The sequence below is a fragment of the Pavona decussata genome, unplaced genomic scaffold, assembly GCF_977016875.1.
Source record: "Pavona decussata unplaced genomic scaffold, jaPavDecu1.1 SCAFFOLD_21, whole genome shotgun sequence".
Classification (NCBI taxonomy): Eukaryota; Metazoa; Cnidaria; class Anthozoa; order Scleractinia; family Agariciidae; genus Pavona; species Pavona decussata.
This window is the reverse complement of record NW_028145444.1, coordinates 6,253,641-6,270,000: the sequence shown is the minus strand read 5'-3', so window position 1 is coordinate 6,270,000 and position 16,360 is coordinate 6,253,641. Positions and strand designations below refer to the sequence as shown.

The 16,360-nt window shown below is 39.2% G+C and overlaps 2 protein-coding genes across 4 annotated transcripts in view; both read left to right on the top strand.

Annotated features, from left to right (window-relative positions):
- Nucleotides 1-15,679, top strand: part of LOC146486476 (E3 ubiquitin-protein ligase TRIM71-like) — a 19,281-nt gene extending 3,602 nt beyond the window's left edge. The window contains exons 1-2 of one of the 3 annotated variants that reach the window (XM_085100831.1): nucleotides 8,605-8,976; nucleotides 11,918-15,679. In XM_085100831.1, the coding sequence (XP_084956957.1) occupies nucleotides 12,185-14,272 (2,088 nt within the window). In that variant the 5' untranslated portion in view covers nucleotides 8,605-8,976; nucleotides 11,918-12,184 and the 3' untranslated portion in view covers nucleotides 14,273-15,679. Of the gene's footprint in view, nucleotides 1-8,604; nucleotides 8,977-10,208; nucleotides 11,811-11,917 lie in introns of those variants that run through there. The other 2 variants (XM_085100851.1, XM_085100841.1) reach the window with 2 other exon arrangements.
- LOC146486477 (uncharacterized) lies at nucleotides 1,844-3,511 on the top strand. The gene has a single exon (XM_085100981.1). It carries the CDS (start codon nucleotides 2,731-2,733, stop codon nucleotides 3,373-3,375), a length of 645 nt encoding a protein of 214 aa, XP_084957107.1. The 5' UTR covers nucleotides 1,844-2,730; the 3' UTR covers nucleotides 3,376-3,511.
- Nucleotides 15,680-16,360: the final 681 nt, after the last annotated feature.

Below are 16,360 nucleotides of genomic sequence, written 5' to 3'. Positions count from 1 at the left end.
GACATTTTTTTTGCGAAAAACGTTTTTAATCTATAAATAAAGAAAACGATTTCAAATACACATCAAATACGAATCTCTGACCCATTAAATTATGACAACGAGTGAATGGAAATTTTATTCAATTATTCAAGTATTTAAGGAAGCTCCCTAAAAGTTATAAGGTTTCTTGAATTTTTTGGGATTATTGTCATTACTGTACATTTAAACATTATTCAGTATTTATCGATCTTTATCTTCGGTTTTCTGGTTTTCAAGCAATTGCACACATTTGATCTTCATGCAGGAAATAAAAGAATATAAACTAATCATGGTATGATGGCAATTCTGGCAACAAGCAACAATTAATATTATTTATTTCTCAGCTCACAGCACATTAGTTCTATCCTTCGTGAGTGTATCCCGATTTTTAAAAATGTTATTTCATAACCTGGAGGGCAATAAGCGTCGTAACAGCTACAAAATGTCCTTAGTCGGTGGCTGATAATGTTGGCCGATAACCTTTCTCGTTTTCACTATCTAGTGTCAGATTTATTCTGATTTATCTTTTTTTGCTGAAAATCTCAGCTTTATTTGGTAGTTTTCGTTGATTTGGTTGAAGACAAAAGGAAAAGATCACTTTGAATATGCTTAAAGCGACAGACGATCAAAAAAATAATCAGAAAATTCACTTTTAACTGAAAACGTTTCAGCTCTAGACATAAATGTGGGGTCGGATCTTCGTGTGGATTTTCCATGCCAAAAACATCACGATTTTTGTTTGAGAAATATTTAATTTAATGTCAGTCAAACCGAAACAAAATAAGTAATCCCCGCTGCTTTGTGTTGTCGCGGATGTAACCATTGTTTCTGTTAGAATCACAATTATAGATATGTGGACCCCAGGCAACATTAACGACGTTTACAGAACAAGTTTAATGTCAGCTGGGTATAGTCTCTTCTGGAAACTTTTTTTTTTGGACACCGATCTACTTTTAACGCAAAAATGCCGTAATTTTACAGCGTGTTTTATTTGTTCCGCCTTGAAATCAGTGAAATAATTTGCAATCCAATGTTAGCCATTTCAAGACAATCATGGGGATCTATCTAAGCGATATTTCAAAAACGTGATTATCGCGGCCATTGACATGATGTTGATAGAAATTTTAATCACCACTTAAAAATTCAATTAGCATACACTAAAGTGAAAATGAATTGATATTTTTAGAGCCCTACAGAGAAAAACAAAAACAAAAAAAATAAAACCCAACATGAATAGAAACAGTAACTTTCTTTTGAGTTAATTTTACTTGTAAAATAACATGTTAGTTTTCTATCACAGTGTTAAGCTGCCAATTGTAAGAGCAAATCAAAGTAGGAAGTTTCCAGAACCTTAATTATTATTCGCGATAATGGAGGAAATTAAATACTGGAGACTACAAACAATCCGGTTCGCAAAAGTGAACACTCTTTCCTCTTGAAGCAAAATTTAACTCTTCAAATTTAAAAGCTCATATTGAACAGACTGGCTTGTTTCCCGTCGAATTACAAACAAATGGGTTCAATATTTCGTTGGCCTATCACGTCTCCAAACTATAAACTTGATACTGATAAATTAAACTTTTCAGTATTAATAAGTTCGTAAAGGCGGTAAAAAATCATCATGAACCGCTCCATCACCAAATGGATATCTTGTTTTCACAGCTGAAAGAAAATACGTTTTTGTGAAAGAGCAGTATTTTCACACACTGGGATGGTCTGTTTTTACTTTAAAAGAAAAGCTTACAAAAACATCCATTCAATCACTGCTTATAAAAAAATCAATTAAGTAAAGGTCAGATGACAAAAAAAAAAGGTTTTAAAATTGCGACAAGTACGCTGAAATTATGGCAGTTCTCCATGTGTACGGCTCCCTGAATTCCGGCAGTAAAGTTCGTTTTCGTGGCATAGAAAATACTCATTGCTTAAAAGACCCAGCAAAATAAAGACAGCAAATCATATTGCAGCCGGAAAACACACGAACAAAAAGTGGTGCACTTTGCTTATGAGAGGTAAATGGCCTTGGAGTTGAACGTGCAGGGGGCAAATTCGATTCTTATCGATATCTTGAATTGTACACCACTGAAAAGCGAAATTTGGACTAAGCTTATAAAGCCCACTTTAATAAAAGCCAAAAAATATGCATTTGGGGCTAAGACCCTACCAAGGTATAAGATTTTGATAAGATAATTTCGCGCCATGTTTCCTATGTATTCTCATTCAAATGAGACAATTTATAATTCATATCAGTTTGTGCTTTATACCCATTTGTTTTCCGGTGTACCTACCCCCAAGCGCCTTTTATATTGAAAGATCGATCTTCTGGCGTTGAGAGAAAGGTGCTTGAAAATGAGTGGTTTAAAAGCTATTTCTTCCAGCTGTGTCGACTCAGTCACGAAGCTGCGAGTTCCAGGGGATTGATGCCTATTGAAGATATAATTTCAGTCTAGTTTTCCATCGAGGAATTTTTCTGACGGACAAGGTTACCTATTCAAATAATTACCCGAAGACCTCAAAAGATTCAAAGACGACTATAATCGTTTTATTTCGCACTCTTGGCGGAGAGATCAGGACTATCAGGCGTTGAAAGGAAATCTGGATGCTGCGTAGTAGCTATTACTAAAAGTATTATAATTTTGAGCCAAATCAGAAGCACTGATTTTCGCCATTCTAAGTTCAAGGAATATTTCAATCCTGCCGGCCGGTCACCAGACAATGCAAGCAAACCGCAAATTGCCAATCTTAAACATTATTATTCTTTCGGCACTGGGGTTTTTTGGATTCATGTTTGTTATCATCGAAGGGAGGCAGTGTGACGCACACAAAGATTGCATGGGTGACTACAAGCGATGCTGCACCGGTTTTTGCCGTCGTCTATGCAACCGCACATGTTCCCGAGACGAACACTGCGGCTCGCCAGGTAGCATCGAGGAGTACTGTTGCAAGGGAAGATGTATTTCTACGTCTGTCCTCTGCGAAAAGCCAATCCCTGACGAAGAAGACGTACTGAGCAATGCGGTGATCGCGGTAATTGCAATATTCGGTTTGTTGTTCGTCGTGGCATTGGGCTGTGTCTTGAGGTCTCATCTGTGCAAATTCCGCGCGATTTGTTGCGGCGAGAGGGGTTCCCAGCAAATGCAGATCGGGTCCAAGGCTTGCCGTGGGAACGGATTTGTAGAACTCGGAAAAGAATCTGTCGGAACTAATGAAAGTTTCATTCACGTGGAAAGGATTTCCGCGCACATCAACAACACATGGGTTGGACAGGACTTTCGGATCGTGCCTCCCAAATCATCGAGCTCACGGAAAGGTCGTAAGAAAACATCAAAGCCATTTTCTCCTGTAGCCGTCAACACATAAAAACTACGTGCAAAATTTCACGGATATGACTGAAAGGCCGGGAAAAAATAATAAAATTACGCGAAACGCCGACGACAGGAAAACTGTTCAGTTCCAAAACCGATTTATTTTTCCAACGTTATCCGTATAACAACATACAGTTGTTGTCTTGTGCTTTTCCTTCACAAGATCATGTTTTCAAAACAGAAATCATCTCAAGGCATCTCATATACTTTGGAAACAAAAACGAGCGGAACGTACTGAGTATTTTCTCAAAGATATTTCCCCGCCGGGGGCAAATCAAATCAATGATTCATGATTGCACATCACGTTTGGCATATTACAATGAATGGACAAAAAAAAGGAACAGTGTGTCGGTATTAAACCTTCAGAAATATCATGATGTTTATCAAAACTTTTCAGACAATAAGATGGTTTTTCAGAGGCATAAATAATGTAATTAGAAGCAAAAAAAAAAATTTATGATTGTGAGTTACGATAGGATTTTATATCCACAGACACCGTAGGAAATCGTACGTTGGTCACTCTACACGAGGTAGGATTTAACTTTAAGAAAGATGCAAAATCACGGTTTAAACAAAATAGCACGGCTAGAAATTTAGCCATGGCACACCAACCAAATCAATGTCGTTCTCTCTTCAAGCAGACAGGATAACCGTCACTTCTAGGACAATCCCAATGGCTGAAATCAGACGTGGTCATTCTAGAAATTACACTTTACAGTCAAATGCAGTCAATCGATCATTTTTGTTTAGTTATTTTTATACTCATCTATGAAGATTAATAATAGAACAGTCGGAGAGATGCAAATTCGTTAGCTCTATATATAGACTTTCTCGAACACATACTGTTGCTTTGACCATACATATACCAAAAAGCATAACTTTTATTTAGACGCGATGGGTTGTAAAGCAATAGCTTTCGGCGTCGTGTTACAACTTAAAAAATAAGATTCTAATATTAAAGTAATGTTAATACTATATCAGCAAATAACGCTAATATTAATAATACTTATACAGCCTAGTAGGCAATAAAAATGTCATGACTTTTTCTAATTGTTTGAGGGGATTCAACCAAGACCATGCAATGCTCCTATAAGACGTTCATTTCATCAAAAGGTTGATACAGTTATCCGTCAAATTCAAGATTTAATAACGACCTTATTTCTCGAAGGTAAGGGATTATAAATTTCTGTAACAGAGTGACGCAGAGAATACCATCTTTGGTCCTAGCTGCTAGAGATCTATTAATGATTCCTTATTGAATAATATGTTACGTTATTTCTGTTGCTTTCTTTTTATTTCATTTCTGATCATTGTTCTCAGTAATCTCAGGAATGAGCTCATTACCCATAAATCTTAAACAGTTGTAACCTTTCATTTTCCCTTTTTTCCCTTGTCGACCTTTATAAGACATTCAATCTTAAGGAAACCTTATCGGTTTCATAAGCCTCCGTTTCTTTCTGGTTTCCCCGTTTGCTTTGTTGGTAAATTCGTGTTCTTAAATCTGTACTAATATAAAGTATGGCAAAATAAAATAAACGGAGGAAAGGCGGCTTGACATTGAAACCGAATAAATAGCAATTCGTGCTTGATAAAAGGATAATACCAACGACTCGTTTATCTTTTTCAAATCTTTCACCAACACTACCGCAATCTCACCGTTGGAAACAGGTCATATGTAGTTTCCTCTATAAAAGTTGCTTGTTGTTGTATGTCAAAGGATTGCCTCAAGTTGATTTATCAAACAAACCTTCATCCGCGCGCTGACTAACTGCATATCATCACGCTGGCACCTGTCTGCATGAGCAGGCTGACTGTCAGCGGTAACTGTAGTATTGTTCTCGCACAAATTAAAAAGTTCCTACGTGACTTCAGGCAGAAGTTGAAGAACAAAAAGAGATTAAGAATTTTTTACAATAGAATCTTTCTTAAATTGCAATGAGGCGAGATTTTAATTTCCGGAAAATTTAGCAGGAGTCGAGATAAGCCGCTGTGAAATAACTGTATAAGATAATCCAAACTGATTTTTCGGTATTCCGATCTCGATCTGATTTTAATCAGCGTAATAATTAAGATAGTGAGGTTCTTGTTTATTAGTAACCCACAGAGAAGTAACAGCTAATGACTAAGAATTTACAATATGGTTCCCACCATGCACTTGCATTGACTCAATCGACTTTTTTTAAGTAGACACAAGAAATCCGGAGCGGCGCTTATCGCTATAGTAACCTAACGAGACACAAATTCGAATTTTGTTAATTAATTTGGTATATATACTGGTCACAGAACTTGTGAGAACTTTCACGCTGATAATTTAATATATTTCAGTTCATGTTTTTATTAATAATAGGCCGAAAGAAGTCTTTTTCTTCTCATGGCTCACGTACCCAAGAGTTGAGGAGGAATTTACGACGCCTTGAGTCTGCCTCAATACAAAAGCGGCGCACAATATAGAAAATAATTCATTTAGGCTTAGGGGCTTGAAACAAACAAAAACGAACGAGAAAGGGCATGTGGAGGTTTCCAGTGGTCATCAAAACGTTTCCACAAACGAGTTTTCTGTACAAGTAGTCACAAGTTTCTGCGTTTGTTTAGCTGCTTGTTTGTTTGTTTGTTTGTTTGTTTGTTTGCCTGGAAGTCTTTTCATTTTGTTTCGTTTGACTGTTTGTTTTCTTTACTTAGTCTCTTTGTTTTTTCATTTTTTTGCCAAGCGCAACTGATCTTCAGGGTAAATCTTTATTCCTTTTGGGTTAAAACTAAATGCCTACTGAAAGTTTTCAGCCGTAAATTTTATCTATATGACAGAAGACATTTTTTAGCCCCTGTTATTCATCTGTAACTTCCTTTCATTTGACGGGAAAAGGTCCTCTGTGAAATCGATGTTGAACCATTATACGTGTCGTCGGTTTTCATCACCTTGTAAGTAACAAAATCAGTTTTATTACGCGCGTTCCAGTTTGATGGTGTCCACATGTTGGACCAGATACGCTTTTGTTCACATATTACCTGCTATTAGTGCACAGACTATCTGGTTCCTGACCCGATCCAGTCAGACGTTTGGACCTTCAATAGGCCATTTCAGAGTTGCTTTGAACCTCATTACGAAAGCGAGGCTAAGAGCAAAGCTTTTCATGTGAAAATTAGTTGGTTTTTTTTTGCAAGTGAATGAAATCCAATTTTCAGATCATAATAAAGACTATGCACGAAGCCTCGCTTTCATAATGAGGTTCAAAGCAACTCGGGAATGACCAGTCATATACGATAGAGTACCAACAGCATTATTCATGTTTGGGAAGTGGAATTTGCCATTTACAAAATATTCGCCTCCATCAATAAGATGATCCTTGCGAATTGCAGCTGTCGAAGGATTTAAAAATAAATAAATAAATAACAATAATGAATAAACAGCTGAAAATTTACGATATACCAGGGCAGTAAAGGGAGCTTAATCTACATTCTCTGGAAGAATATTCCATTCCCTTATTGTTCTAGGAAAGAAAGAAAATTTGAGATAATCAGTATGAGCGAACTGGTCTTTGTAAGCCTTCGTATGGCGACTTTTATTAGTCCCAGAGGAGTTAGGTACTTTGCAGCATTAATCCCTGTGTGACAATATATTGTAGATTTTCTAGAGCAAGGTTAGTCTGAGAATGATGTATTATTCAGTAAGTGACACAGGCAAACTCGGAAAAAGGAAATTTCGAGTGCTCCTATCAGGAGTAGAACCTAAGACCTTCCGATTACTAATTCGGAAGCTCTATCACTTTTCCTATTCCGTTCTTCTTCTAGGGAATCCCACTGCAGCTCGCTTAGCATATCACTAACACTATAGCTGTGGGATGGAATCGACTCGCTGGTTCAAAACGGGCAGCGCGCCTCTGAACCATCTCAAGTTTAGCTATAGCATCCTTAGTGATATAGATATAATAAGAACAAAGAACCCTTCGTACACGAAACGAAACATGACTTTTTGCTGGGTTTTCGGTTCGTAGCAGTCACAGGTGGAGAGCTGAGGTCGATACATGTGAAATGAAATAGGCAAACCAGAAAACATGTAAAGTTGATATGATTATGCGCGTATTGCTCAATCTTAACATAAAAACCATCCCGCGTTAGGCACTTTACATCTAAGAGGTTAAGCAACTTCATTTATGTTGGAACCCTTTCAAGTTAACTAAAGACGGCCTGGGCGGCACCTGAAGAAGAAATCTACCTGCCCCCCGATCCGCCCTCGCTATTGACCGGGCCACGCTGCTTTTTAATCATTATGTTTGCTTCGGGTTTGCTTTATGAAAGACACATATCGTGTCATTCTTGACATTGAGTTATATGTTCAAAATAAAGCATAAGGTGAAACTATATACAAGAATGACAGCAGATCTATACATGATTATTTTGCCTGGAAACTAAAAAAAATACCTGTTTGGGACCATCAGAAATCTAAAAATGCCTTATCACGAAACACTCAAAGTAGTCCGCCTGGATATGAAATGTCATTAGAATTACAGAGCAGAAAAACTGTGTCTTTTTTGGCTTTCGCTTTCCAAATTAGCAAACTTTGGACATAAGCAAGCTCACGTGATTCACGCCAACAAAACGTGACGTCATGCTTATGCCCGCTTTTTGCACCGCTATAACAAAGGAACCGAGAACAATCAAATCATGATTTTTGGAATTCTTACTTGCTCTGCTTGTAACCTTGACAAGGTTTGCACGGATGTTTCTTTCTCTCAGTTGTCATATAAATGGATATTGTATACCCATTTATACAACTGCGGCAAGACTGAGACGGTACTGGTGATAAAACTGCCGCGTACTCCAGACCTGCGATTGATCCGGAATATCTGCAAAAGAGATCCTATTCGAGAGCCCATGGGCTACTGTTCTAGACGCTCTATGTGAGTTGCAGGACTCGGATTAAGCTTCAGCCGTGTAAAGGGATCATTTCGTAAATTAAATAAACCGTGGTCATCGTGCTGCATCGGTGGGGGGGGGGGGGGGGGTGGGGGGCGTGAAACACATATATTTGACATCAGCTGAGTTGATACCGAAATACAAAGATTCAAAAGTTGATGTTTCAAGTATTAACCCTTCGACAGAATGACTAGCATTCAAAGCGTCAGCTCAGTTGAATCTCTTTGTGGCAGATATTTTACGCTATCAACTCAGCTAATATCAAATTCGTGTGTCTGGCCATAGCCTAAAGTGCGACTTTCTCTTCTTACTTTGCGTTGCCATGACGCGAGATTGGTTCCACGAACGTTTATTTAGAGATTAGACAGTTCTCCTATTCCATACAAATAAGAAATACATGTGCGTCATAGTTATTGCAAAGTGTAACAAAAGGGTTTAAATCTGTATGCACCAAATCACCGACACACGTGCGAAACAACAGCTGAGTCATCAGTTGACGTTGCCTGAACGAAAAAACATTGCACTCGCTAACGTCGGTTCTTCGAGAAAATCACGCTGGGTTTAGCAGCCTTCGCTGGCCCACCTATAAGCGATACCCGGAGCTCTTAACTTCAATCTCAGTTGACAACTATAAAAAATCTGGTAGTGGCAAGTAATAGACCAAGATATTCGAAGAAAGGTTTCGGTAAGTTAAACTTATTTCAGCATAATTTATGATTTACGAATCCTTTATAGAACTAGATTTTGACTTATCTACAACGCCACTCGACGTCTTTCATATACAGTACGATTCTCTTCCTGAATTCAGCAAAAATGCTGCTCCAAAACTCTCCCTAATTGCAGCTCAGTAGAGGGTTTGTACCGTCCTGTGAAACAAACCAAGTTACAAGATCGAGCATTTGCGACAGAACTGTAGATGAGTGAGTTACTGTTCAGTTGTACGTACATTATTTACATTTCCTTTGTTGTTCCATTTAGCGTGTTGCCGAACAATAAGCGCGCGAGATCGGTCAGATGTTCGCGGGAAAAAGGTTTCCTGAGAATGTTACAACTGTGATTTTCCTTGAACTGAATGTGTTATCTCGAAAAAGAAAGTGTCCTCGTCCCTAGAAGAACTTCTATATGATATGTGGGGCTCCAAATACTCTCTATTTGTCCAATTTCTCATGATCAAGCGATATAAGTGCATGAATCTTATTAAGCTTATCCGCTTAGAACAAGGGCTTTATTCCTGGACAATATCCGCAGTTGCGCCAATCAATTTCTCATAACTATTCCTCTCGACGGCTCAAACCAATTACCATTCTTTCCTCGTTCTTATAAAGACATGTGCAAAGGAAAGTAGCTTATAGCTTATAGTCAAGTCTCGACAATTGCGAAACTAATTAGCATACCTGTCACTGTGCAAGCACAAAGTTATCGAGAGTTCGCACCTTTCAAGAAGAGGGAATATTTTGGGCGGGCCATTTGCTGCCAAGGTGCTAATACTTTTAGCCGTCCACAAAAGGCTCTTTCGTCTTATTTAAAATACCAAGTTGAATGAGAGAATAATAAAACTTTTGAGCTTGATCCATGCACGTTTTGATCAAATTAGTAAAGAAATCTATTTTTGTCTCTCAGATAAAGTAGCACTGATTAGGTGGCTAGCCTGCAACACTCCAGAAATCAAGTTAATTTAAAAGTGCAAAGGTGCAATGATGACGAAACATACCAAACGCGGAAAGATTTAATCGACTTGCTGAAAAATTAGACGATTGATACAATATTTAAACCAACACTTGGTTATTTTGGAAGCGAAAGGGGCGAAACAAGAATAAACTGATTTTTTTATTTCAAGCATTTCGTCGAGAACTCTTGAGCTAAATTTGTTCAATGACGTACAGAATATATTTTACGAAGCGGGAGAACGACCTCAGAGAGTTCTAGATAAACATTCCTGTAGTCCGGCTTTCTCGAACGATCGTGGTATTCAGCGAAGTACAAATATTTGTTGTTCTGCGTTGGGGTGACTGACACAGAACACGTTAATTTGAAATTTGAATTTAAGAAAGATTAGAGGTCTTACGATGATGCTCAAACGCGTTCCAGAACAGGAAAATACTCTTTGACAAGATGTGTAACAAAGATTCCGACTCTACTCTTAGCAAACAACAATGAACTTCTGCTCACGTACGCGATAAAATTTTCCGAGCCACGTTAAACCCTTTGACCCCAGTTGTTCGAAGAGGGGATAACTTTGGTTGGAGTAAATTTTATCCCCTGGGTAGCAATTTATCCACTGGATAGAGTTACACCCGCTTTGAACAACTGGAGCCAGCCAACCAAAAAATGATTTCAATTAAAAAATCGGTGACCTCGGAGCTTGCAAATGTTGAAAATGTTCAGATTAATATTTATTTCAACGACCGCTGTGCTATTTCAGATCCGGAGTCAGAAAAGTTAGAAACACACAACGCAACTCAGGGTTTTATTTGTCACTTAAAAGAAAAGAATTCAATTATGCGATCTTTAACAAAGTACACTTACGAACTTCGGCGAAGCACACTTAACAGCATTTTGAGTGTAATTCGAGCGTGTAATTGTACGAGAATACAGACAGCGAAAATTGCAGACCTAATTTGACAAAAATTGTCTAAAAGCGCCCAGTTTGACAATTTTCTTTGTCTCCGGACGTCAATATTGTCCAAAAAAACAGGAGCTCTGTTCACAAAGCCTATGCTAAAAAATTTCAAGCTCGTACATGTTATAAAAACAACCACTAGACTTTCGTGTCGGCATCACTGACGGATCTTGCGCCTTTTCACAACGAACAATATATTTAATTAAAACTCATTCTGCTAAGATTTACCTCAATGAAATAGGGTTGGGAAGATCTGTTACGTAGCCTGTTGGGTTTTAGGCGATTAGTATTGTTGTAGATTAATATTTGACAAGCGTCAAAAGTAGGATTAGGACATTTTTAATTACTTCTATGAAAATTATCCGAACGGCAAAATACGGTGAGCACTTTTAATCTTTTTTCGCGCGTAAACTCACAATCAATAGAGCTTTAAAACGTACGCGAAAACTTAGTCCCAGCGGAGTTGCTATTAATTAAACTTTCAATGCAAAATATTTGGTGTTTAGAGATTTTATTCAAATTGCTTTTAAGGTGTCTGTTCTGCTGTCGGCTGTCGATGCAGATAAAACCAAAATTGACGCTGTTTTTACCGAGAGCCAATCAAATTGAATCCCTTTGTGTCAGTATTTAGAGTCGATACGACCATACATACACTGTAATTGATTGAAAAGAATGACTCTTTTGTGAAAGGAAAAAAAGACGCCTTCGATACAACACCTGCGATTAAGCTAGGCAGAAACATCCTGTTGGTAATTTCGTTCAACGGGCTTAAAATTTGCATCTTCTGTTGTTCATGGCATGTTTTCGTTTCGGATTTGAAAGTCGCGTGATTTTTCTCTAGTTCAAACAAATTCTGTTCCTTTGATTTGCTTTTCAGCATGAATTTGTCATCTTTCTAGGTATTTTATTGGCTTGTGTCAACGAGAGCTCTTTGTCCTGTAATCTGTGTTTTCCTTTGCTTTTGCATATTTGCATTTTAACATGCGATTTACTTGTGTCTTTTTAGGTCTCTTCGAGAAGCGTATTCTGGCAGTTAAGCTGTTCTTTAGATGTTACAAAACTGCGGTTCCTTTGGTTAATCACGGAGAACTAATCGTAAAAAGACTTCCTTGTTAATGTCTCCCGCAGTGGATATTGCTTACTCAAGAATTGTAAACATCGCTGCTTGCTACGAAAACATCATTAGGATTCTTAAGTGGTCTAACCGACTTAGCAATATTCAACTGTGAGAACCGATGATTTACGATTCAAATCTTTAACAGTTTAGGAAAGCATGGATCGTGGGAGATTTTGCGATTTGAGCGACGAGATTCTGAAGAACAAGTTCTATGACTGTATGATGCACTCTTTTCTCCCTGACAACATATCGCAGTCGCCCGGAGCGCTCTTAAATGGTTATTTTGCGGAAATTGTAACGATTAACACAACTAGCCCAAAGTATGTTCGCTCGCCGCCGGTTTATCACAGCCACCGCAAGTCCCTGAGGCATCCCAAGGACTATGCGCTACACCATTTTCAAGATCAGTTTCTCGAGGATATTCCGGAAGAACAGCCTGAAGTCACTAGTGTGTTTGGAAGTTGTCCCGATCACCCGAAAGAGAAATTGAGATACTTCTGTGAAACTTGTGATGAGCCGATCTGCCTCGATTGTACATCGTCGGAGCATAGAAAACACAGGTTTTCATATCTGCGAGACGTCTATCACAAACAGAAGCACAGCATGGCAAGCTTACTCGGCAAGGGAAAAACGCAGATGGAGAACACGCGGAAATCGTTGAATGAGGTGAAAAATTTACTTTCCAAGCTTCAAGAGGAAAGGTCGTCGGTGGAAAAAAGCATTCGCGAAAATACGCAGATTTTAATGGCTGCTCTTCAACAACAAGAAGATACACTGTTGGATGAGCTCAACGCCGCTTTCAAGAGCAAAGAAAGCTCGCTTCGAAAAGAGCGACAACATTATGAATTAATTCTTGAACGATTAAGCGGCAGTTGCCAATACACAGAGAGGGCCATCAAGTTCGGCAACGAATTGGAAATTTTGGTCATTCAAAAACACTTAAAAAGGCGGCTTCATGAAATTTCGAACACTCGAAAGGATTACAACTCCACGACGAATTTAAAGAATGTCTATTACTTCCCTGACCCGAATTCAACCGAGAATGCAAGGAAAGCACTCGGTCACATCGTCGTTTCCGACACATGTTCGGATTTGTCAACGGCCAATGGCGATGGACTCGTTAAAGCTCAGGTCGGCAGTGCCGCCGAGTTCGTTGTCACCGCGAAAGGTTTCGACGACAAGCCGAAGACCCAAGGTGGCGATCTAGTCACGATTGATGTCCGAAGCCCAAGTAAGGCCATTATCCCTTCAGAAATCGTGGATAAAGGTGATGGAAGTTATTCAGTTGCTTTTACTCCCAGTTTAAACGGAAAACATGAAGTGGGAGTCTCAATCCACCATCAGCCAATCAAAGGAAGTCCGTTCAAGGTCATGGTCACCAATCCCCGCATTTACAGCAAGATAACGCGGCCAATTTTGTGCATCGGAAGTCTGGGCGAAGTTCGAGGCAAATTTAAGCTTCCGTGTGGAGTGGCTGTGGACAGCGAGGGGAAGATACTTGTAGCGGATTGTCACAATCATCGTATACAGATTTTTGATCCTCAAGGGAGGTTCGTCAAGAGCTTCGGAAACCTTGGCGAGAAAAACGGGCAGCTGAACAATCCGACTGATGTAGCGGTCGATAAACAGGGAAACATTATTGTTTGTGATAAGGACAATCACCGCATTCAGCGATTCACCAAGGACGGTGTCTTCATCAACAAGTTTGGTGTCTATGGCGAGAATCAAGGGAAGCTAAAACGCCCCTGGGGGGTTTCCCTGGGCAATGATGACGAAATCATAGTTACCGACCGCAAAAACAGTAGGATACAGATATTTAAAGAGGACGGTAGCCTTCTGCGTGTCTTCGGTTGCCATGGACACGCACGAGGAGAACTGGATCAACCGTATCACGCAGTCATGGATTCAAAGGGAAACATTTTTGTCACGGACAGCAACAATCACGCGGTCAAGGTGTTCGATTCCAATGGCAATTTTGTGCGAGAGATTGGCACGGGAGAATCTGGCCAATCAATGCTTAAGTATCCCACAGGGATCGCTTTTGACATGGACGATCACGTGATCGTATCGGACCAGTACAATCATCGTATTTCGATTTTTAACGAAGACGGGAGTCTGGAAGCCACCCTTGCGTCTGGTCTTAATGGCATGGGACAGAAGTGCTACCCCAAGGGCGTGGCAGTATCCCCCGGAGGGTACATTGTTGTTGCCGATAGTGACAACCATCGAGTTATTGTACTTTGAGAAGTTGCTGTTGACAGTTGCTCTTTGAGTAGCTACTGTTAACAAATCTTTCTTCGGCAGCTTAATAATCACAGGCTAGGTGTTATTATTTGCTTTGTTCATTCATGCAAAGCCCACGAGTTTTAACCGGAAAGGTTTCTTGACCCGTTTACTCCCGAACTCAGACCTAGCTTAAGTAATAGCGTTCTAATTTTTTAGTTTAATTTGTGGGTACAATAAAAAGGCGTACCCTTTTAATGCTTGTTAATGAGCAGTACCTTTCTATGGTGTTGTTCAGAGTAGTGCTGTACCCCGGATAGCTGGTCGTCTGGCGCAATTTTTAAGTGTGGCCATTCAAATGAAAAGCTATTGAGCAGTAACGTTTATAATGCTGTACGACACGGTTCTAGCTTTAGAATCTGTGAACGCAAACTTGTCAAGTGTGACCATTGAAATGAAAGCTCTCGAACAATGATCCCACTTGGCTCTGCTTATTCTCGTTGCCTAAACTGAAATTTGGTTATTTTTCTTCAATTTCATCGAACACCATTGGCCACGGGAGCGAAACGGTAAACAAAATCAGGCCAATACTCACCGATGCATTCAACATAGGGGTTTAGTTAATTAATACGGGCGAAGATTTTAAAGAGTATGTCATTTTCACAGGACTGAAGTTTTACATATCTTGAAATCTATTTCAGGGAAATTTCTCACGTAATATAACGTCGGGATATTTGGAAAGGCGATATTTCTCGACGATAACTGAATATCCTTAAATTTAGAAAAAAATGAACAACAGTCAATTCGACAACAAGAAATAGGCATGGAAAACAAGACATTTTTCTGCAAGAACATAGTTACTATACTGTAGACTGTATTCTTTAAAGAAAATTTATTATTACACGCGAAGTCCGTTTTCATAAGAATGACGAAATATTTTCTGAGCCGTATAAAACTGTGATATTTTACTGACATGAAATGTAACAAGTTCCCAGCCCTAAGGCTGACGCAACTCATTGTGATGTGTCGTATAATTCATGGTAAGGTAAGGGTGACTATATGGAGGGTTAGGGTTAAGGTTATGTGGGTGATTATATGGTACCTTAACATGAATTACTTGCCCAGGGTTACCCAACAGTTCATTTCGGTGGATATCTGTTCGCAAGGCCTTAATCGTCAAATGAACGTTTTAATTTCGGTATATTGTTCAGCCGAATCGACTTAAAAAATCTGTGCGTTATATTCCCTTTGCAATCGTAAAAAAAACTATAGCAAAAATGATCGATAATATATTATCCAATGTATATCATAAAATATACAATACTGTACAGATGCATTACAATTATTTAGTACCTCATAAATAAGACAAACTTGTTTTGTCAGTGTTTAGAGTATCAAGAAATAAAATAAAATTCGAGAGGAACGTTTGTCAGTTGCTAGATATCTTTCTGAATTAACTAAGCTTCGACAGGTGACATTAAACTTTACCTGTCCAACCTGCAACGGACCAGCATCTCACACCGAGGAGGGAGGTGGTGTCCAGGGGGTGGAGGGGATGGGGTGTTGGGTTGGTAGTTATACTCCAAGTTGCTTCAAGCGAGAGAATAAGGAGTTAGGGGTCCTGCCATGTGGACCCTTTTATCCCGTATATGAATATACATTACCCTACTGGTCGCATGTAATTCACGTTCTACAAAGAGTCCCAACACGAGAAGTACTAATGCCAACACTGTTCGCAAATTAAATAAGATTAGCGTTCTGCTGTAATTACTCCGCCCTTAATTTGATTGTCCTGAGTGTAAGAGTTTGATTGGTTCCGGGCGTTCCTGCCTCGGCAAAAGCATGATAAAGGTGTTGTGTTCGAGGATTCCGCAATACTATTACACCTTTTCACTGCATTGCACTGCACAGGCTGCACGACACTGCAGTACAATCCAATGCACGGTTACGGGTACGGTACTGCACTGCACTATACTGTACTCATTGTACTGCACAGCACAGCTCTGCGAATGTCACAGCTCAAGACGTTGAGCTCATACCAGGATCTACTTTTCATGTGATAATCATAAACTACGCAAAAACATTTCTGTTTTAGCAGGCACCGTCTTT

Excerpts from the sequence above, each read along its gene's own strand:
- LOC146486477 (XM_085100981.1), top strand. The coding sequence starts at position 2,731 with ATGCAAGCAAACCGCAAATTGCCAATCTTAAACATTATTATTCTTTCG.